Source organism: Neolamprologus brichardi, chromosome 15 (assembly GCF_056152115.1).
Source record: "Neolamprologus brichardi isolate AB-2024 chromosome 15, ASM5615211v1, whole genome shotgun sequence".
Taxonomy (NCBI): domain Eukaryota; kingdom Metazoa; phylum Chordata; class Actinopteri; order Cichliformes; family Cichlidae; genus Neolamprologus; species Neolamprologus brichardi.
In genome coordinates, this window is record NC_142118.1 from 22,728,199 (window position 1) to 22,752,051 (window position 23,853).

General features: G+C 40.4%; 1 protein-coding gene across 1 annotated transcript in view; it reads left to right on the top strand.

Annotated features, from left to right (window-relative positions):
* The window catches only part of col12a1b (collagen, type XII, alpha 1b), a 154,982-nt gene that overhangs the window by 22,476 nt on the left and 108,653 nt on the right, over positions 1-23,853 (top strand). Inside the window, exons 13-20 of the mRNA XM_087852439.1 lie at positions 11,595-11,864; positions 16,468-16,734; positions 17,654-17,846; positions 19,301-19,425; positions 21,631-21,780; positions 22,067-22,186; positions 23,310-23,474; positions 23,654-23,800. Coding sequence (XP_087708565.1) covers positions 11,595-11,864; positions 16,468-16,734; positions 17,654-17,846; positions 19,301-19,425; positions 21,631-21,780; positions 22,067-22,186; positions 23,310-23,474; positions 23,654-23,800 — 1,437 coding nt within the window. The remainder of the gene's footprint in view (positions 1-11,594; positions 11,865-16,467; positions 16,735-17,653; positions 17,847-19,300; positions 19,426-21,630; positions 21,781-22,066; positions 22,187-23,309; positions 23,475-23,653; positions 23,801-23,853) is intronic.

Here is a 23,853-nt window from a genome sequence, read left to right on the forward strand (position 1 = left end):
TTTTTCTTTGTTTTTCAGACAAAAAAGCCCCCTCAAACACAGAGTGTAGACACTTTATTTTTGAATTAAACCACACAGGTAGCAACGAGAAGTCAGGCGGTAAAGAAGTCTATGGGAAAATGTTCTCTGTTGATTTATGACCTCAGTAAATACTTTCCTTGTGAGTATATAGTCTCAATTACTAGTTTCAAGTCTCATTTAATAAAACACGATGTTCGTTTAGTAAATTATGGTCTCCATTAGAATCAAAAAGGACTATAAAGCTGTGTGTGCTTTAGGGTTGGTCTGTTTCGTGATTGACAGGTCTCTACCCCCAGATTTACCCCTCGTTTATTACACATAGTTTAAAAACACCAACACAGTGGCAGCAAAAATCCTCAGAGAGATTTCACCAGCCAATGGGGGACATCATGGTGCATGGAGGTAGAGTAACCATTAGAGATGGAAATTGAGCATGTTCTATGTAATTAAAGCGATTGCCAGTGTGAGTGATGGATACCATGCGATAGGGTAAACACATTGATGGGTTAGCGGTGTAACTGGAGCCTGAATCTTCGGGGTATATAATGGCAGCATAAACTATCAGATGTCAGACACAAAGAGCAGTCTGTGGTGTATCATCAGCATTGTATTGCTTCTGCTGGTGGTTAGACTTGTGCAGGCAGCCATCAAGGTAAAAAAAAAAAAAACATAAACTAAAACAGGCTAAAAAGCTCAGTAGACTTGATGCTAATTCTCTGACTTATCATTTTACACAAACTTGGATCGTACATATCTGAAGCATTGATTATTTTAAGTTCCTTTGGCTAAAAAGCAAAACTTAATCTCTGTATGAAAAGTGACTTTCGGTGGTAAAACATCAGACTCACCTGACAAAATATCTAATTTTCATCTTAATTAGCATTTATTAATGCACATTTGTATTCCAGCTTATCTTCATTCTGGTCTGTATAGCTAATGTAGAGTCTTTAAAATAAACTGCATGGCTGTTTAAAGGTGCACACGATTTCTGTGTCAGCTTTTGCACACAGCCGCGATGTGCCGATCCCCCGAGATTAACCGATAATGTTTTTTTTATTACCGCCCAACAGCCACTGTTAATGTTTGAGGTTTTCCGTAATTGCTGTGACTAAACGTTGGAAGAGAACCAGATCATAACAAGGACTCTTAAAACAAACATTTAATGGAAGTCTGTGTTTAACATGAGGCTCTTTTGCTCCAAAATATTGTAAATGATCTGATTTTCAATACCCGGCGAGGCTTGGAGGTCAGAATTATTGTTACTGGAGAGAAATAATAAACACTCAGAGCATGAGAGAGGGGAGAGGAGGAAGCCTTCCAGTTTTCATAGAGGGTTATTGTTAGTGTTAAAAAATTGCTTCTTTTACCTCTTGGGTATTATTTTTGTGACTTTACCCATAATTTCTGATATCACTTAGGTTAATTGTTAAGAATATGGTAAGTCAAAACAACTTTAATTCTGAATGTAGGTAATGTTTTTGGCATTATTTGACAAAAAAGTCATAATAAGCTTTCAGCATTGCATCACATTATTTAGACTAGATCAGGTGGTTGCTCTGCTGTGTTATGAATACCACTAATGTTGGGTGAATTTGAGCATAGCATTAGTTCTGGTGTGTCATTAAGTAGAGCTGATCTCATTTAAAGCTCATTTCAGTTGTTTTGGCTGATGACTTATGAGACACTTCAGTTCGATAAACCTGATATATCAGGGTGCACTATTTAAGCTGCTTAAGCTGCTGCTGCTGCAAGCCTCTTTGCAACCCAGAAGTGCTAAATAACGTGCTTCATATTGTTCATGTGTGCTCTGACCTTTGAGAGGGTCCTGCTTTCCATGTTTGAACTATAATATTCAGCTTTGAATCTTACGTGAAACCATAGTATCAGAACAGCCTGCTTGTTTGAAGCACATGGATATGCCTGACTTAATTGGAGATTATGTATCGGAATTTAAGGAGCGGGACCACTCCTCAAAACATGCTCCTTCCGGTTCTCATCTATATAGGTTCCCTCAGTTCTGCAAGCTGTTCATTCTCGTTTACGTGCCCCACCCTCCCTCCCCTGGGGAACTGCCAGGCCCTTGACCCGTCGCCGTTCCCTTCGAGGCCTTCCCCAAACCGCAGCTCAGTTCATGTCCAAGCATTCACCTTTACCTACTAAAACACTCTCAAACCTAAAAGGAGGACGTGGGCCTTAGTGAATCTGGTTTTAAGGGCATATGAGGTGTTCAAACCAAATGCAAAGTATAGATTTTGCAAGCTACAGTGGCAGACAAGTCTATTTAAAGATGTGAACAGAGGAAATTTGAAAATATTTTGTCAAAAATCTGGTCTTAGGCTGTATTGCAAAAGCCTATAAGACTGTGGAGCGATTAAATAGCATTTTATTATCACCATCATCATCATATAAAAAGGTTCTGCAAAAATGTGAATAGACTCAACGCTGTGCTGGGCGACACATATTTATTTATTTATTTTTATAAACTGCATCACTCTGTGTTGTGAAAACAGAATCACCAGCTGAAATTATTCCACTAGCTTCTACTGACGCTCCTGACACGTTTTTTTTTTCCACTTTATGGAATATTTTTGTACTTTAACATTAGTTAGGAAACCTGCCTGCACGCAGGTCTGCTTACACATTCGCAGTTTTTGCATGTTTGTGCATGTTTGTCGGCACATATACATTGGGGTTGCATGCAGATGGCCCTCTCAGAGACCTGCAAGCATGGTCAGAATTTATGGACGAGTTTTATATCAGGCATACTCCTGTAGAGGCTTAACGCCATAGAAGTGAGCTACATCCTGGTGAGCCAAAGGTTTAAACACACAGCGTTTAACTTTGATTACAGCTTGAAACATTTTTCCTAGAGGCAAAAATTCCCTCAATTCATACTCTGTGTGAGCCATTTAGTCACGTTAGTTTATTAATATAGCAAATTTACACACATCAGCAAGCACCTGAAATATCTTTCAAACCAATATAATAAATTTAAAACAGATGAAATACTTTAAAAGTTGTAGGCACCGTGCACTGGATTTCAAATCCAATCTTTTTTCTTGAGTCATAAAAAATGTTAGCATAAAACTTCTTCTTAAATTTTCTAAACCTCTGATTGGCTGTCCCTGGCAAACAGAAGATTTTTTAAAGCATATGGGAGGAGCTTCTGTGCTTCTTTATGACATCATACAGAGTCAAGAGTAGAAAAAATTTGAGTAATTTGAGTTGTTTTAAACCTGATTTTTGGCTCATGGGTATTACTTGTTCATACACTGACATTATATTTCCAAACCTTGGGCATTTTTAATGTGAACGCCTACCTGTGGAGCAGAACATAAGACTGAACATTAGGAAAAGCTGAACATGTCCACTTTAAGCCATGTTTGGACTCTGGAGTGGAGTGTAAGTGCTCTCCAAAGCACTTACAGTAACACAGCAGTGGACAGAGCAGCAGCCAGCCAGAGTAAGAGGTGGAGATGAGGAGCAGCAAGACCGGACAGGAATGTAAGCCAGCTGAGAGCAAGGCTGGAAGGTTAGGAGGAGCAGGGAAGACTGACTCATGCCTGTCTCTCTGTCTGTCTTCACCATTTCTCTCCCATTCTGTCTAGCTCCACTCGTCTGTCTCTCTCCTTCTCAACCTTGCGTGTTATTCTCGCGCTGTTGCTCTCTCTCTTTCTTTCTCTGCACCTTGTGAGGGCTTGTCTGGAATTTAATAGTGTTGTCCAAAGGCTCCAGATGCCTCCCCAGTTGCTGTGCCATGCCTTTTTTCTGATGCTTCAGGTTGTTGGGTGCATACTGGCACACTGTGATGTAGAGTCCAAAAATTCCCTATGATATCTTTTCCTAAACATATTTCCTAGACCATGATGGAAAAAGTCATGAGGTCAAGTTAAGATGTAAATTGTAAAGGAGAGTTCAGCGCTCACAGAGTCCAACTGAGATTTTTAATAATGTGATACAGCGCTGCTTGATTCAGAAATAATGATTACATTTATTTTGAACTCACAGCTATTTCACAAGATAAGCTGAACTTTAAATCATCCTGACAAAGCTCGTATTATTTCACTCAGTTAGGACAACAGCCAAGGTCTGGGTCTGCTGGACTATGAGGTAAAAACATTTCTTCTTTCTAAGTGATGCATGACTTTTTTTTATTATTTATTATTTATTTATTTGTTCTTATTTCAGTACTTTAAACCCTAGATATCTTCCAATACAACCATTTTTAGCCCGTTCGCCATCAGTAAAACAGGTCAGGTGCTAATTGTGCATAAAAAGGAAGCTTGTGTCTCTTTGAGGATGTAGTGCTGTGCGCACTAACTGTTTAGACATTAGTGTAAGTTCACTGTGTGGCCAGCATCTCTGCCTCTTTGTTACCACGTTTCCTTATTTTAGGCCTGTGCCACCTGCAGCTGGAGGTTATATTCCCTTCCTGGTTTAGCGAGTGGTTATTGGAATTTCCTCCCTGTGATTGCGTTGTTCAGTTGCAGATTCTTCCAGTCATCTGTAATTCAGGTGGGAGATGTTGACTTATCTGCAAACATATATATGTCCCCTGCAGGGGGTGTTTACCAGGTGGTCACCGACATATCTCTAGGCTTGGGTGACTGGTGCTTCAGCGGTCGATTTCACCACAACCAGGGCATAAACACTGTTACCTAGTGAGCTAATAAAAACAACTTTTTCCAACTGGTACAAGTGATATTTGCTCATATCTGCTGCCAGTGCTCAGCACTCCTTTAGCTGTTTATGGTGCTCAAAGCTCACAGCTGACTTCTCTCATGTTATTGGGCCTGAAGCTGAGGTTGTGTTTTTCGTGTGTGAAAGATTAAAGACACAGAGTGAACTTTAGCTTGTTCAGAAAACTGTCAGTAACTGTAGCGGTAATGCTCCAGACTCTCCCGGTTGTAGCCCACATCAGCAGCTGGCAGGAGGGCGATCATTACCTTTGCGTCCTTTGCACGTGTAGGCTTAATGTTCTCAGATCAGCAGTGAGCCTTTACCCACGTTAAAATCACGTTAAAACTATAACTGTACAGTTAAAGCCCATGTTAGGTTTCATCAGGACCTTGTTTTCTGCACTGGAGATTTACGTTTATGGATGCTAAAATGGAAAACTTGTCTCCAAGCCAGATTCAGCACAATGTTTTCTGTGATCCATCAAGCCGAACTACTGCCTACTGTATGAATGCTGCACAGAGGCTTTGTTTTCATTGTTTCGAACTTGTTCAAACACTCACACAGCAGATCTCGGGATAAAGTCTAAAGACGTTTGCGTAAGTGTGGCCCATCTTGCTCAGCTGTGTGATATAAGCCTGTCCACAGCTAATATTTAAAAGGAGCTGCAGCTGCTTTCTGCTTCAATCCTGCATTTGGAAGAACTCCAGCACGCTGACATTGACCAGGACTTCCTGATTGTGGAACTGGGGGAGCCTGATGCTGCTGTAGGATGGAAAACGGTTTTTAATATGAAGCGAATGTCGCTTTTTTGTCAGATTGATGACTGTGCATATCCAGAGTTATATAATTCAATTTGAATGGTTTCCACAGCGCACTGAAAAAAAGCTCCAAACTAGTAAAAACAAATGTCAGTAAAAGCTGCAAGAATGGGGATGATGAGGTGTATTTAAAGAGATTTTCCAGACAGTTTTTGTTTTCTGCTTTTATGTTAATGACTTTTAAGGATGATCTTTTATATTTTCACAACTTGGACTTCCATAAACCTCTAAATTTCAGCCTCATAAGATCTAAAAATACATATATAGAGGTTTAATTCTCGTAATAAGTTCTTTTCTTTGGCAGTTGCATCAGCTTGGGACACTAAATGTGTCGTAACCTGTGAAAATGACCTCAGCTTTCAGCAGGGGACTTCTTCTTTCTTTGCAGCTTTTGTGCCTCAGGTGAGATTAAGTTCTGGTCTAGTCTACCAGCGTGTTCTTTGTTCAGTGAGTTTGGTTGACAATTGCTATAAAAGAGGGAACAAACATCTTTAGCTAAAGAAATTGAGGTGATAAAGTTTAAAAAGGGGGGAAAAAAACCTGCTGTGGTTTGCTGTGGTCACACTGGCTGTGAACAAAGTTTCCAGACGTTAAAATTAATCAGTTGATCAGTCAAACTTTATTTGGATAGCACATTTCATGCAGATTAGTGCAGTTCAAAGTCCTTCATAGATGAATGACCAGCTGATAGTAATTAGAAAAAAAATATGCAGCAAGTATTAACCTGATAGAAATCAAAAAGACAAAGGCAAAGAAATAAATACAAAGTTTTAAACTGCCTGTAAGTAAAATGAAAGTGTCTGGAAACAGATAGAAAAGAGATCTGGTAATATTAAACTAAAAATATACAAATAAAATAAATATTAAATAAAATAGTGCTAGATAATCTATATTAAAAGAACCTACAAAAACAGATGCATTCATTTTTAAGCATTTAAGTATTTTAACTGTAATTGAATGTTAATGATGATTTGGGTTCTGACTTATTTTCCTGTTTTATCAGATTCTATTAGACTTGTTGTACAGGAGACTGACACAGCCAAAAATAAAGACATAAATGTCACGTGTGACAGTGTGGCAGACAGGATGAAGGACACAAATGCAGCACTCACGAGAAACTAAGGCGTGAACTCAGGAAGGCAGCTTTAATGCTGTGCCAACAAACCCATATAATACAAACAGGAAAGGAAAAGAAAACCTAAAAACTAGAAGCTAAGAAAAAAACTCAGAAGTAACCTGGGTACCAAGGAGCTCAGCAAAACATGCACAGCACACAGGAAAACACAGGGCTTAAATACACCAGGGGGTAACAAGGGGATGAGAAACAGGAGGGAGCCACAGCTGGGACTAATCTGACATAACAAGACGGGGAGGAAGCAAAACTGAAAACACAGGACACAGGAGACTGTCAAAGTATAACAGGAAATACAAGACAGGCACAGAGACGCAGACTTGACAAGGAGACACGGCTGACGGGGAAGACAGAGCGAACATGGAGCACAGAGACAAAAGTAACTAAACATGAGATGTGGAGCATGGGAAGGCAAGGTAACACAAACCTAAGGACTAGAACTAAGAATATAACATAAGCAGAAAACAATAATGAGAATCAAAACCATAAAAACCAACAAATCCAAATATATAACGAATCAAAAACACAACACACTAGTTCCCAGACAGACTACTGTGACAATAAATAAACATACAGATAAATTAATTTTGAAAAGGGGGAAATCAATAAATAGCAAATTGAAATTGAAATGGGAATGGGAATGGGAATGTAAATAATGAGAAAATACAAAGGGGGATACGTTTTAAAAAGCAAAATAAGAAATACATTTGTGTCAGATTTTGAAACTGAATGAATTCAGTGATGATGAGGCATGATCACATTCTCATTTTAAGATTTCCAAAACTTACTTTTGTCTTTTAGTGATCTGCAGATATCCTCAGTGCAGCTGTAATCTTTTCTTTTATAGTCTGTCAAAAACACACCAGGTCTTTTCACAGTCTTTGCTCCAAAAAAAGAAAAAAAAAAGTGGCTTGGACCCTGCAGGGTTAAATTAGATCCAGGATTTAACAGAGAGTCAATAGAGAGAAGCTAATATTGGAGAAATATGACCTCCCTGTCAGTTACTCTCTTTGTGGTGTTTTGAATCAGCTTTATGTACACGCCATGTGACACCACGGGCCCTTTAATGTGAACCCAGTCACTCGGAGTGGAAACTTAATTTCAGGGCAGTTCCTCTCTTATTCAGTGAGCTAGACAGACTTTTTCTTGTGATATGAAGCAGCACCAGCAACACCACCAGAGTGAAGTTTTTATCTCCACCTAGGCTGCCCTGATGAAACTGCAGTGACTCTGCACACTTTGCAGTGGAACATGTCAAATAGCCAAGTTTATACAAGGCAGCGATCCCAGAGACTTTCCACTGTGACTGCAGTCCCAGACACAGCACAAAGAGGCCAGACCTGAGAGGACCTCAGACCCACCTCAGTCACATGGCCTTCAGGTGCTATTTCTGTTCACGCTATGAGTGACGAAGGTGCTAGCCAAACTAGCCCCAAACTCTGAACTTCCCTGAAAAAAGCTGAAAGCAGCTTGACTTTGATTTGTAGATAGTTTATAGATAGACAGTGGTAGAAATCAGCAATACTGTCTTTAATTTCTGTGGTTTTATTCCGATTTACTTTGATGGACTGTGGAAAAAGATGTCTGAGAGTGTCCAGATATTCCACACTCCATGTGACGGCTGTTATTTTCCAATTTTTCGAGCCAGAGCTCCTCCGGGAAGATAAAACAAATGGCAGCATTGGTAGCTTCCTGCTGATGGCAGAGGTGCAGTGCAGTGAAAATGGGGTGACTGAAGCTGAGCACCAGTGACAGTTAAAAATAAACTAAGAAGTACACGCTTGACAGTTTTTCCTGAATTCCATCGGCACATTTCACATTCTTGAAGATTCTCCAAAAGTGAACCTTCAAAACACAGAGGATTGAAAATTAAGCTTTGTAGTGACAGAAGAACCTTTTTCTTCTCAGAAATAAAAATTGATTGAAATAAGATGCAGACTGTCAAAATAAAAGCCTTAATTTGGGTAATCTGTACCTTGTACATCTTTCCCATGCTGCTGTGAGCACAGAACAATCTGCTGGTTCAGTCTTGTTAAATTGTTTGTCCTGACATGCCTGAGAACTTGTTAGTGACTTAATTCACTAATAGAGCTTGTCTTTCTGTTTGGCCACATGTTTTGCACATTTAAAAAGACGATAAAAATTATATTTCCGCCATCATTTTGCCTCTCAATAACATCCAGGCTCCCTTTTAATTTGAGTTATTTCTCATGTTTTCTAATTATTTTGAGTTTGCACATGCACGTTTTGAGCATTAGATGTAAAAATATGTATTCTGAATTGTTTTCTTCTTTTGAATAGAGATCAGAAACAATTTTTCCTACTGTAAATATTTGTTGAGCACGGAGTTTTCCTTTTTTTCCCTCCCTTCTCTCCAGAGATCTGTATCGACTGGCAAAAAAGCTTGAATGTGATTTATTTCACGCTCATTGCGCTGATTATATAGCTGGATTTAATATTTGGTGATAATTATCCTGTTGTGGAAACTTCATCGCCACAGACGAAGAGCTATAATTTAATATTGGCCCTCCCTCTTTCACTTTCCTATCCGGACACAGCAGATTGCTGGAAATATTTGTGAATGATGGAAGAAGAGGAGATTGTATGTCAGCAAGAGGCAGCACGAGTCAGGCAACCCAACAGTGAGAGGCAACACAAAGTAGATTTTTGGGGTTTGTGTATATCCGTGTGTATATTGTGTGTGACTGAACCTGTCAGGAAGTTGAGTTAAGGTCTTAAAACATCTGAAAACTTTAACATGAACCAGTTTTACAGTCCATGTCACTTCTACCAGCACTGAGTTTATGCCACAGCATACTTGATCCCCAAAGTTCAGTTTGTTTAACTGGTGGGATCAGTCTATGCCTTGCCCTGGGTTGGTTGAAGAGGTGCTCGTCAGTCGAACTCAGACATGGTACGCAAATATTCTGATCGCTGACCTCGCCCACACATGGAATCCAGCGTTTCCTCAGTGACTGCTGCCTCTTTGGAAATCCTATAAAACAATGAACCTCACTGCACAGTGCAAGAGCGCTTTTTTTATGAGCAAATTAGTGTAAAACAGAGAGGGTGTGAGAGAGTCAAGCTGACGAAAGCATGCATGGGCCCAGTTATGCATAGGTCAGCAGGGGGAGTGGGGAAGAAAGACAGTTTTATTTGTATAGTGCAACATCACAGCAAAAGTTGCCTCAAGGTCCTTTATAATGTAAAGTAAAGACCTACAATAACACAGAGATATCTCCAACAATCAGAAGCACAGAAGCATGTGGGAAGGAAAAACTCCCCTTTAACAGGACGAACAAGGCTCAGGGAGGGGAAGCCATCTGCCACGATGTAAGGACAACGATGCTTAGTGTGACAATGCAAACTGAGTTAAAGGTTAACGTAACTCTATAAACCTCCATTTATGTTTATTTATCTGCCTTTTTCATAGTTTTAGGACAGAACTGGTGTCTTATAACCTCTTTAAATGATCTCTGTAAAAACTCACTGCAGACATATTCACTCACACGTGTTTTATTTTGGTCGTCTCATTCACAGTCCTCTGGCAATAAGCCACACCCATTTGCTGTTCAAACCTTCTGTTTGTGAAGGGCAGCCAGTAAAGAAAAATGGGGCTTAGTGGGGGAGGGGCTAAAACATTTTGACAGATAATTAAGGTTAACTTTGAAACATGACTGACGCAAAGCCCCTCCAGGAGAGTCCAAGAACAAAAATCTGGAAAAACCCTGAAACTGTTGTGTTATCTCTGACACATTTGCACATTCAAGTTAGTCCATTCAGATACAGATGAGTATCCGCAACAAATCTCCAGGTATCCAGTAATTAAAACTATGCTTGTAATGTTCCACAGTTCCACAAGCAAAGCAGAATTTGGACAGCTTTAATTACTGAAAAATTTCCCTTTATTGGTTGATTAATTTTATTGCTAAAAATAATATTGAACTCACCTTCAGGACATAAACAGTGGTCAATGATCAACAGAGGAAAAGGAACTGTGAATGTGCCAGCGTTAATCAGAAGTGTTGATTTTCATCTGGATCTGATGTTTAAAGGCTTCCAAAAATATAATGTAATTGATTTATATCCAATACGTAATAATTAATAGAAATCTAATAAAGTCGGAGAGGGCTAGAAATATTAATAACATATGTTACACATGGGAACAAGGCAAAATATGGAGTGAAAAAGGAATTTTTCTGTTTGATAAATTGTTCTAAAGGTTCATAAAACCCACAAGAGAGACATTCACGAACCATTAACTCTAGAGTAGCCAGCAAAAAGCTGAAAAAAGTGAGATATCAAAGCGTCCAGCAGAAGATCTTCCAATAAAAGGAGGACTATAGTGATGATTTGATGAAGCAAAGACATCCAGTGAACTACATTAAAAAGATTTCCTGTTGGTGCTTGGACGCTTTGAGTTCATGCGGTTCCCGACATGTTTTATGTCTTTCTTCTTTCCCCTATCCAATGCTCTGTACTCACTAATGATGCCGAAAAATCTCAAAATATCCCCAAAATATGAACAAAAAGCACCGGACAGCTCTTCACATATGTTTATGCCGTCCTCTCAGGCCTTTATGGCTGTGGTGATCGGTCCACTCGATTGCCTTTTAATAGTTTCCATTTTGAAAAATAATTCGATCTGGCAGCACGTCCAGTATGGTCCCTTTGTTTAAAAGGCAGGATGGTTTTAAATAAAAGAAGTCACAAATACTGGAAAGAACATTAAAACATGTCTGCCAATGTGACTGTACAGTATAAAAAATGCTCACAGTCTAGTCTGAAAACATCTGCTGTGATTTGAGAGGAAATTTAACAGCTATGGTGTCAAAAACTAAAACTGTGGAATCAACATTACGTCGCCATTTATATTTTATACACAGTATAAGTTATTGTGTTACGTTCCTTTGATTAATTCTCTGCTTAACTGTTATTTCCAGAGGGGGGTCCTCCTAAAAACCTGGTCACCAGCGATGTAACTGACACCAGCTTCGTGGCGTCTTGGACAGCGGCGCCTGGGAATGTGAATACGTATCGTGTTCAGTGGAAGTCAATGTTTTCCCAGGAGATCCAAGAAAAAACGGTGCCAGGAGATGAAACCAGCACCGTGCTGGAAGGTCTGACTCCAGAGACACTTTACCAAGTCTCTGTGGTCGCTGCCTACCACCACAAAGAGAGCGAGCCAGTCACGGGATCAGAAATCACAGATGGTAAGACTTAATAAACTCTTCAGTCTTTCATCTTTAGCAGTAAGAGAAAATGCATGCATGCACCAAAGGATGAAAGCTGAAAAAATAAACAAATTCATATATAATCAATGACAGTTACAGGAAGTATTTGTGAAAGAACAGACAAAATAAATGTTAACCGTGAGCAAACATATGTTTCTATTTGATCTGACTCTCAAAACAAAAACCAGATCACAGATTGGACCAACCGTTAGCAAAGAGAAAGCAAACCTTCCCGTGTGGTCTCACTTGTCATGGTGGAATAAGTCTTGATAGAGTACTGGACATAAGTGCTGTGGCCTTGCCTGAACATCATGGTGTTACCCAACTTTTAATAGGAAGGTGGGACCTACAGTCAGCAGTGCCCTTTCTACTGACGCCAAGATGGTCTGACATCTGACATTAGGTAGCGACCAGAGTGTGATTTGAAAGCGTCCCACTCAGAGAAGACCACGAAAAGCTTTAGGAGAGCGCATATCATACCGTCCCAACCATCTCTGTGAAACAGCACTTTATATAAGAGTCAATATATTCTCTTATTTCCATTTGACACTGGTGTATGTGATTCTGGAAGGAAAACAGCCAGATGATTAGCTTAACTCCACTGACACCTCTGGTGCCGATGAACATGTCGTCAGTTACAGCTTCTCAGAAAAACTAACAAAAGCAAATCTTGGTGATAATTAAACCTTTAATCTTAGTTGCGAGGGGGGCGTTGGCCCACTTGGGGCTAGAGGTGGGACTTGAGCATATTATGTACATAAAAGGTGGATGCAGCAAAGTGAGACTACCTGTTGGATTCTAGTTTCTTTGAATTTTGACTCCTGAACTTATAACTATACTATAAAAGCCTTGACAGTTTCCAAACTCACAGCTTACACGTCTGCTCTAAAGAAGGAAATAACCCATACAGAACAAAGGTAACTGCGGTAGCCTCAAGTGGACATTAGAGGAACTGCAGTTATTGGCACATGAGCTTTATGTCTTGATGATTGCAGCTTCACTTCCCGCAGTCACACAAGTAAATATTTGGCCCTTCTGTTACAAGCCACAAACATACAAAAGGCATTTTTTGGGGGTCAGCTTTTTTCCCTTGAGCTGTCTGTTTGTCAGCGGCACATACTCACAAAATCTGGCAGCAGAGTGATGAAAAGAAAAGATCATTAGTGCAGCTTGTAACGTGTCTTCTTTCTGGGTTAGAGCATCTTTGGGCCCAAGTTCCCCAGTCCAATATTCTGTTAACACACATTAACCCTCCAAGTGTTTTCATGTTGAGTCCACCCTAACACCTCACCCTAACCCATGTCACACTAAACAAATACGGAGCTGGGAAATACTGGGAAAACGCTTCAGACCATTGTTTTACCTGTAAAACATTTTGTGCAACAAAAGCAGCCAGACGTGTCAAATGTTTGAATAGAGTTCAAGAATAAATGACTTGATTTAATAAGTTATGAAATTACCATAAAGGTCATGGTAAACAAGATCAGCAGCTTTTGGCACATCACAGTGTGTCTGCCTCTTGGGCAGTGACCATCAGCTGGACTTCATTACTTTTCCTAGTACGTTGTGGGATACTTTAAGTGAACTGTTTAGAGTAAAGCTAAACTCTAAACATATATAGGGTGAAGACTACAATGGCACACTCACTATTTAGGGTAGTCTGTATAATAAGGTGAGTAATGAGTTACTTCAGATGTAGTTCATGTTTTATTTGGTGCCAAAAAAGTCATCTTTGCGCAACATGAGGGCTGCTTGGGGATAGCAGTCGTGTTTAACAATTTATACATTTTTAAAAAGGACTCCAGAAACTTTTCTTCTCTCTGGCAGAAGCAGATCTGATTTTGAGATCAGTTCTTATCACCTGAAATTTACCCTCACCTGTGTATCCTCCTGTCTTTGAATAATAAATAATCTTTATTTGGGCGTTAAAGTGCCTTGCTTGAGATCACAGTGATTAGTTACTCTGAGATCATCTGGTTAGCATCGGTCCAGATGTTTAAAAGGCAGCGTTCAGGCCACGAACCCGTGTTTTTAACCCTCAGAGGGGAAGTCAAGGACGTCCTCACTATTCTCAGACATTTGGCTGAAACTCGCTGTTCTGATTGCAAGTGAACGTGAGCCAAAACAGATTCAATGCTTCCTTTTGTCAGGAAAAACAAAATCTATTTCTTACATAATCATACAGTTGGCAGTCTCCAACGGGTTTCTGGTTCCTGGTTGGTGAAAGCCGTCCAAATTTAAATTAAAATTTTCAGTGTAGATTATTTTTAGGCCGAGATTTAAAGCGAAGCTACAGCGCGGTGACAGCTTTGCTTGTGCTGCATTCTCAGCAATAACACGACTACAGCGTGGGTGCCCTGTGAACTGCACACTCACTTATTGTGTCCGAGTTGAGGCACTCTCTAAAAATGTCAACGCGTCCCTCATTTCATTTGCACACATGGGAAATTAAACACATACACACACACACGGGCCACCCGAAACAAAGAAGGCACAGATAAACTATCGCATCTTACTTCATGTTCTCCCTCTGCATCTTTCCAGCAGAAAATTTGAATCTCCTGCTTTAGATTTGTTTAAATCCATCAACACACGGAGAAGTTGGATTCAGTATTTTTTTCCACCTATAAAAATCCTCCAGAGTGAAATCAAGTAGTTTGAAAAACTTTCCCCGGGATCATTAAATATACATATTATTTCCTCACAGAGTTTTTGCAATCGCTCGCAGTATTGTCAGAATGACTTAATTTTAATTCACAGGGCTTCTCTGTTGTTTCGGAGCAAAAAGGAAAATGTGGTTACCATTTCCTCCCAACCGATCACTTCTGGGTGAAAGCCTAATTTACAGCCAATTACATCTGGCAGGTAGCTGATGGTATTACTCAACATTTAGGCCCGCAGTTATGAATGCTAACGACGACTGAGGGAATACAGAGGGATACCTCACGTGGCCGAAAGAAGAGATGATTGCTAGAATGGTTCAGATAAAGAAATATTGAGTGAGCTTTATGGCAGCAATGCTGAGTGTTTTTGAAGGACATGAAATGTGGCAAAAAGTACATTACATGAAAAGAGCTTTAGGCTGAAAGTGAACCTATGCTTCTCACGTCTGGTTTTTATTTTTTGCACTCTGCTGGAGTGGCTGTGCATTATTATTTATATCAAGCTGGGTCTGGTTTCTGAAACAAGCCTGGTGGGAAGTCCAGCTGAGATCACAATTTTAGCTATACAGACTCAAACAATGATCCTTCACCCAATAATTGTGAGTAAAATGAAGCTAAAATGTATAAAATCATAGGTTAATTTAATAATTAATCATTAAGGAAAATATGCTTGGTATAAAGTGAATGTATACCAATCAAGTAAATTTAATTTTATCAGATTCTATTAAATTCAATTTTAACAGGACAAAATCTCTACCAGGTAAAAATCCTGAATCCAGGTTTTAGTAAATAGAACAGAGGTCGGACTCCGAGGAACAGCTGGTGCAGACTGAGGACAGGCAGTAAGACAAAGAGCAGAAACTATCCAGCGTTCCAAAAATAAAGAAAGCACACAGACTTACAAGCAGTTTGGCAACAGCAGAGGTCAAAGATCACACGCAAGAGGCGAGGAATGAACACTGGGAAAGATAATAGTGGGAACGTAAAGTAAGGAGAAAGCAGAAATAACTAAGGTGCATGACAAATCAAATGAAATAATTAATTAAAAACATGATATGGGATTGCCTTTTCAGTGTGTGTGCTGTGATTGGCAGCCTTTAAAACAGAGCCTGGCTCCGTGCAGAGACTTCCTGGATAAAAAGGCCTGAGTCTAAAAATATTGACATCGAGGTGGACAAACTCACATTGATGTCACCCGCTAATTTGCAGGATCTATTTTGAACCCTTGATTTTAACATAATGGCATTACCAGCTGAGTTTTTATGAAGCCAGAAGGGACCGTGTTTAGAGGAGATGGTGGAGTGAAGCTGTGTCCATAGACTTAAACTAATTATTGCTAAGTAGCACGAATAAAACACTAGAAACACAAGAATTTCACTTAAACAAAACTAAAGCATAGACTTAGTAGAAGGGCTGTTAGTTCAGTTAATGCCACAATAAGCCACAATATTTGTGATTATGCATTAAATTTGTTCCAAAAGGCAGTGATACCATAACCATAAGCCATTTACCATTTTGCTCAACTTTAAACGTCAATAAAATAGAAACGGGGCAAGTAAAGAAAAAATAATCTTCTTCCATACGTGTGTCATAAAGAGAGAAATGAGCTTTAGAGGCCAAAACTGTTTTTGGAGCAGGCTGTAAATGTGTTTATTTCAGCTGTTGGAGATTTTAACATGGGAGTCTGTGGGGACTGACTTGTTTTTGGAGCCAGCCCCAAGTGGGCATCGGGGGAACTGCAGATTTGAGCATTTTTCAGCCCTGCAAGTTTCTACTTTAAAACAAACCCTGGATAAGTCAAATATACTTTGTTTAGGTTTCCCCAGGAACAATTTAAAGGGGAACTGGTACAACTACTTTCTCTTTAACAATACTGAATTATGCTGTTGCAGCATTAAAAGTGCATTCTATGTTTTCAGCCTCTGCTGATGGGAAAAGACTGAGAGTGTCAGACGAGACAGAGAAAACCATGAGAGTCACGTGGACGCCGGCGCCGGGCAAGTTGCTCAACTACCGGCTGAAGTACGTTCCCCACAATGGAGGCAAAGAAGTGGTCCAGAAAATCCCTGCGAAGGCCACTTCTACCATCATGAAGAATCTAAAGCCCGCGACCACATACAATGTCACCGTTCTGCCCATCTACAAGCGCAGGGAAGGAAAAGCAAGGCAAGGAGTAGGAACGACACGTACGTTGGTCCATAATTCAACCCTCTGAGAGACAGCACACTGCAGAAACATGTCCATCTTAGCCAAGACGTTTATACCTGTGCTCGGTCTAAAAATATGATCGCTGCTGGAACTGAACAATTAAAAAATCTGCTGCTGAGTGGCCTCTTATATTACACTTAAAATGTAGTAGCCCTGCTTATCCATAGTTAGTAAAGTTCAAGTCTACTGAGATCAGATGAGTTTAGCTCAGGTGCTGGATCCAATGGGCACATAGTCACTCATTTAAAGTCATTTTTTATAAGAAAAAATACTCCTGTAAGAAAGTTTTCATGTTATATTGCTCTAATTTTAAAGGAGCTTTTACATAATGAGAAAAAGTAAATTTGAGGCCCACTCTAAGGATGTGTGAGGATGTGTAGCCTCCAGGGTTTAATCCTCAGTACTTAAGATTGAAGAATTGTCTGTATTTTCCAGGCAGCGGATAAACCTGGTATATTTAAAGATTTATTCACATTTTTTCAGAGAAACCTCACACCAAGTCACAGTGCGTTGGAAAAAAATATGTTTCTTTGTTCCAAGTAGCGGATTTTTTTCTCATTTTCCCACCAAATATTTCATGGACTGACTTCAAGTTTAAACTACTTGTTAAGAGGAGTATTTTTCACACCACAGGTGCTGCAGCACCTCCTCACGAGAACACTAAAATCACAGATAAACACGTGCTCAATCACACGCTAGCATTACTAATACACAGCATGACACTGGGCTTCCTAACGGTCGACACGGGGTTCAAGGAATTGTATTATGGACTAATGAGAAACTGGCTTGAATGTGGCGTGGCTGATCCTTAAAAACCTTCACCAAGAGTTGGAGTTGTGTCGAGTTTAGTTCTAGGTGAGTTTGTCCTGAATTTCCTGCTGATTTCTTCTATTTCAGTGTCACCGTACAAGAGTCCCAGGAACCTTCAGACCTCAGAGCCCACCAGGACCAGTTTCAGAGTGTCCTGGGATCCAGCACCTGGGGATGTCAGGGGCTACAAAGTCACCTTTCACCCCACAGGGAATGATATTGACCTTGAGGAGCTCCTTGTTGGCCCCTACGATAACACAGTTGTTCTAGAGGAACTCAGGTAAGCTTTCAGAGTTATTTTATGGCATACACAGAAGATTTCATTTAAAAGGAAACAACAAATATAGAAGACAGTCAACAGGAAAAGGCTTAAATGGACACTATGATAACTCATAAATTCTATAACTTGTCAACAATAGGATTTGGTCCAGAAAAGTAGTTTGACCCAGCAGTATCAGGAAAAGTTGCAGTTAAATATCTGCGAACTGACGAGAGCCGCTACTGAATGTCTGGGAGAGGATTGTTGTCCCATTGTTGTCTGATAGAGGATTCTAGCTGCTCAAATGCAGGTTTTTGGACTGCATGCCAGATGCTCTCTTTCCTCTTAAGTCTGGAGAATACGGTGTCCATGTTTTCCAAAAGATTTCCAATTCTCATTCGTCTGACCACAGAAAAGTTTTCCTCTTTGTTTCTTTCTATTTTAAATGAGCTTCGGCCCAGAGAAGACAGCAGTATGTCTATTAACTTATGAATATTTCTTTGTATGGTAGAGATGAAAGGATGAAAAGAGGAAGACAAGTTTTATGGAGAACATGCAGAGGGTTGGAGATGGAGGCAGATCATCTGCTGTGGTGAAAAAAATATTTAATGTGGTTAAAGATAAGAGATACATGTTAGATATTGATTCTAACAACTTGCTATGAAAATACAGATTAGGGTTATGCGTTCCTATTGGAAGGCTGTAGGGACCTGGATACAGTACAGGACCTTTTTTTACAGTATTCTTCTATATTACTACCTTACAATATAAAGCGCCTTGAGACGACTGTTGTTGTGATTTGGTGCTATATAAATAAAATTAAATGGAATTGAATTATTACAGCATGATTGCACAAAGACTAATAGAAATGTAAATGTTTACACAAAAATCATTCATTTTGATGTGGGGAAGTTGTTTTTCTGTGCTTAGACTTTATGTATATGTGTTAAACACATAAACAGTGCTAATGTTTAGGTAGCAGCTTAGCTAGCTGAATACATGGTACAAGGTTGATGCATAGTAGCAAAAGCTGTAAAGCTTTTCCAAAAAGAAACTTTTGTAGTCTACATTGTGTGCAGTGATTTCAAATTATATTCTGATCACAGCAGGCAGGTAAAACCTCCCAAATCTAGCTATTAGCATTGTCTGAGTAACACAGAACACAAACACATTGTTTTTAGAGAAAACTCCTTCAAAGGGAATCTCTTAATTTGAAATTCGAGGGGTAAAGTTACATCTTAGTTTGGAATTCAACCCTTAATAAATCAAATAAAGCTTTGTTATGCTTTCAAACTAACATTTATTCTTGAATCAGTGCTGCGAATCTGACTGCAGTCAAACATTTAGGTTTCAGCACACCCTCCACCAGCTATGATGTCATCTGATTGTTTATGCTGTACAAAATTGCTTAGAACTGAGGGAAGCAGCAATGCTGATGATTTTAGCGGTTTGTCTCTTTCCCCCTTTATCCTCAGATCAGGAACAAAGTACTCTGTCGCTGTGTTTGGGATGTTTGATGGAGGAGAGAGTTTGCCTCTTGCAGGAGAGGAAAAGACGACTCTCAAGGATGAACCCGAATCTCCTAATGTCACTCTTCCTGGTAAAAGCCGACAACAAACTTCTCTCTGCGCTCGTTAGCAGGCCTGCAGGGCAGACGTTCTCTGATCTCTGATGTCAAAGTGTCGCTCAGATTAGTGCCAAAACGTTGATTTATATATTATCACAGGGAATTGAAATCTCTGTCGCTGTGGGACTGAAACTCGGCACAGATGATTACGATTCGTTGAAATTATTTAGAGATGCTTGGCTCACATTTTCTCACCTCCCTACTGTTAGTAGGAGTGTAATGTAGAGCAGAGTTACATGCGATCAGGTGTTGACATGAATATATATATGAACTGCACAAATGACCCCCTCACATGCTGCAAGCACTGAGCTTTAATGGCATTGCCATAAGCATATATCTTCATTAGCTCCCACAGATAACTACTGAGCTCAGGACCTGCTGACCAAATGTGTCTTTAGTCATGCAAAAGTAGATATTTCCCATTAAGGTGTCTCAAAGATCTCTGTTTGCAGTTAGACTTTTTTATGATCCAGAGGGTTCGATGCTGGAGGGATGTATGCAGCTAGGAAAATGTTATGCTTCCCATCAGACCCCGAGGAGGTGCTGATCCGCAGCAGAAATTCCTGCTGTAATGCGGAGCAGACACGGTGACCGACTGCCCACCGAGCAGGGAACGCGCCAGGCCACTCCAAGATCCTTGCTTACTGAACTGCAGCTCTAACAGAGCAGGCTTTAATTCAGTGTTTTTGACAGGTCCATATGGTCTGGCAGAGCTTATTAAGGACGCTTTAATGCGTCCTTAATATGCTGCAGAAACATTATTTTTTACTGTCCATTAAATTTAATCCTTTTTCAATTTTGCTCTTTACACAAAACTGGAAAAATCTGACATTGAAGCGAGAAAACGTGATTCCAAGCATCTTTTCAGGATTTGTCGAATGGAAACGTTAACCTTCAATGCTAATTGCATCCACAAAGGAGAGTGAGAGAAAAAGTGAGGGTGAAGTGTGTGTCATCGCAAACATAAAAGGGCAGGTTTTCTGTCAATTCTGGACGAGTTGCCTGTTTAATAGCAGGATTACAGTCGAAATTACAACAACTGGAGCAACAACTGGAAGTTTTGTCATCACAAAAATGTATCAGATTGAACCAAGAACAATTTCGAGTCATCATGTAAATCTGAAGAAAACATTTCAAAGTAATTTGGAAGGATCTCAACTCATGCATGCTGCGCAGCCTTAGTGGAGATATACAGGTTCAGACTCATGTTACTGTTGTTTACTTGTAAACAAACAGCATCTTTTATGCAAATAATCTCAACTCCAGAAATAGTTATTTGTATTTTCTGAAACTTTCAGGCATCTTGTTTATAGTGACACCACACGGTTCCTTCAACTGAAGCTTAGACACAAAAGCAACAACAATTCGGAGCTGCTACAGGTTTCGGCAGGACACAGCCACACTGGGCTGAATTTTCATTTGCTCCTCCTCAGAGACACTGATTCCAACAGTCGTCTGCAGCTTATTAGAAACCTATGAAAGCTGCCTCTGTTTATGACATCTGTTTTTATTAATAAACGGCACCGGGACATGAGCGCGTGGTTTACTGGCGGTGGTATAACTCAGACAGACCGCGGCCAAGCATCCAACTCGAGCATCAAGCATCTGTTTCTGCTGCCTGCTAAAAGAGCTAAGAAATGAAGTTGCTCGTCTCCTCTCATCTTTTTAATCACACACACAGGCACCCTGTTTTTAACTGCTGGGCGTGTCGTCCTAAAAACATGGACGAGCAGCCATTTTTCACCCCCTACAGGTGGCTGGAGCAGGAATGCGCAGTAACTTCAGGGAGCAGGAGGCCTCGTAGATCACAGTATGGGAGAGGCTAATCGCTGCCGAGACTACAGCAGCACAAAACACCCAGAGTGTCTTGCTGTGCTGGAAGAAAGACACAGAGAGAAAAAAAGACCATGAAGAGAGCTCTTAATTCTGCACTGACAGCTGTTACACAACGTGTGAATTATTTGTGTTACATAATGTAAATCTGTTGTCTAAGCATCTTGTGATTGTGAGAGTTTTCGTGATGTACTGCTTACTCCTCTTTCCTCCTGATGTATTTCCTCTCACTCTTTCACACTTTTCTCTCGCACAGTAAGACTAAACAGACACTTGTGGTTGGTATCTGTTGTGTACCAGGTGTCTGACTAACCTCCTCTCCTCCCAACACCACCGTTTCTACAGACGCTCAGTGTAAGACCACAGCGAAGGCCGACATCGTGCTGCTGGTCGACGGCTCCTGGAGCATTGGACGCATTAACTTCAAAACCATCCGCAGCTTCATTGGTCGCATGGTCAGCGTGTTTGACATCGGCCCAGAAAGAGTCCAGATTGGTAAAGCTTTCACTATTGTTACTATAACAACATGAGTCACATGGAGGGTTGTTTTCCTTCAGACAGGTGTCTCTTGGTATTCGCCTAACCTTAACCTCCCTTAATGGTATCTTTAAACCTCAATGGAAGATATTGTGCTCATTTCTAGATCCATATTTTAATTTTGGGAATTTACAAGAGTAGCTTTGTGTGAGTAACAGTTCAATCTAACCCCATTCTGTATCTGAAATAAGCTGTTTTACACCAAATCAGAGTTGCTGTATCCTTAGTGTTGTATTTTCTGCAGGTCTGGCTCAGTACAGCGGTGACCCAAAGACTGAATGGCACCTGAACGCCCACCCCACCAAAGAATCCCTGATGAATGCTGTTGCCAACCTGCCATATAAAGGAGGAAACACCATGACAGGTGATTTTTTTTTTAGTACTTTGGCCCAGCTCTCACTGACCTGGGTGCCAGTGTGGGAGACAAATTTGATTCATTTTTATATACTGTGGCAAATCACAACGTATACAAAGTATAAAGTATAATTTCAAAGCACTTTATATACTGGGGCCAAAGCCTTGGTGTGAGACTCAGCCACAGTGGAGAACGATAAGCTCACTTTTAAAAGGAAGAAACTTCAGACAGGTGTGAGGAAGACAATGGACAAACTACCGGAAAGAGTAGACACAAAGTTAATAAGATGCAGCATGGAGCGTGAGAGCGAGGCGAGACACACTAAGCATAGACGGTAATAATTCAACAAGACTTTTATTTTATTACTCAGTTGTATCAGTTGAAGGAGAAGGAGCTCCGAGAAGATATAAGCAGAAGTAGTACAAGTTAATAGTGACAAAACACTGGGAGCAGAAGCTGAGCTTAGCATTGAACAGCTGGAAGGAAAAGCTGATCTACTATAAGATGATGGTCTTCCATGGGAATCCAAACCTACCACTCATCGACAGACACATAGATTAATGAGGGGTTTAACTTTAAAGCGATCACAGTGAATAGGTAGAAAGGCTGCTCATCAGTTTGTTACCTGTTGAAGTTCAGCATCTGCCTGCTGAGTTGGGGTCAGAATTCACTCAGCTTCCACTCTGAGTTCTTGGCTAGCTTAGTGTTAGCATGCTGTCTGTGCAGATGCTTGCAAAGAGTCGAAGTTGTGTTAGCAGCATAATTTAACAGCTGTTTGTCCTAGATGCAGTCTCCATTTTACCATCACACTCTTGTCCTTTTGTCCAGTGAAAATAAAAGTAATGTCCATATCAACACTCTTAGACTGTGGCACTGTTTTCCACCTCTGGCACGTGAACTGAAATCAGCTAACTGTGGCATGTGTGCAAGAGGAACGGATAAGTGGGGTCGTTAGATAGAACCAGTTCTCGATTCCTCTCTCTGATAATGGACATATTCAGTATCACATAATCCAGCTGTAAGCTTTCTGATGGGTCAGGTTAGTTTCAGAGGGGTTAAACAACAGAAAAGCAGCATGCAGTGCTTTGTGATCTGCACACATAACTGAAACTTCTTCCTCACTGTCGTACAGGAATGGCTCTGAACTTCATCCTTCAGAACAACTTCAAACCCAACGTGGGGTTGCGTCCAGACTCCCGCAAAATAGGCGTCCTGATCACTGACGGAAAATCCCAGGATGAAGTCATCGTAAATTCACAGAACCTGAGAGACAGCGACATCGAGCTCTATGCTATTGGTGAGTGATCTTCACTGGTTTAAAGAAAAGGAAATTAAAACACGTTTGAACTTTTAGATGATTGCTACCTGCATGCAGCGAAGCAGTACCTAACTTTACTAGAATGGGCTGAAAATGATCAACCAGCAGCCACTTTAGTCATCTTCCTTCATCAAACTCATGGTTTATTTTTCTCACAGGTGTAAAAAACGCTGATGAGAATGAGCTGAGGTCCATCGCCTCTGACCCAGATGACATTCACATGTACAACGTCAACGACTTCAAGTTCCTGCTGGACATTGTTGACGAACTCTCTGAAAACCTGTGTAACAGTGTTAAGGGCCCAGGTAGGGAAGATGCCACATGCTCAGAACACTGGCACAGATACCTGCTAATGAGC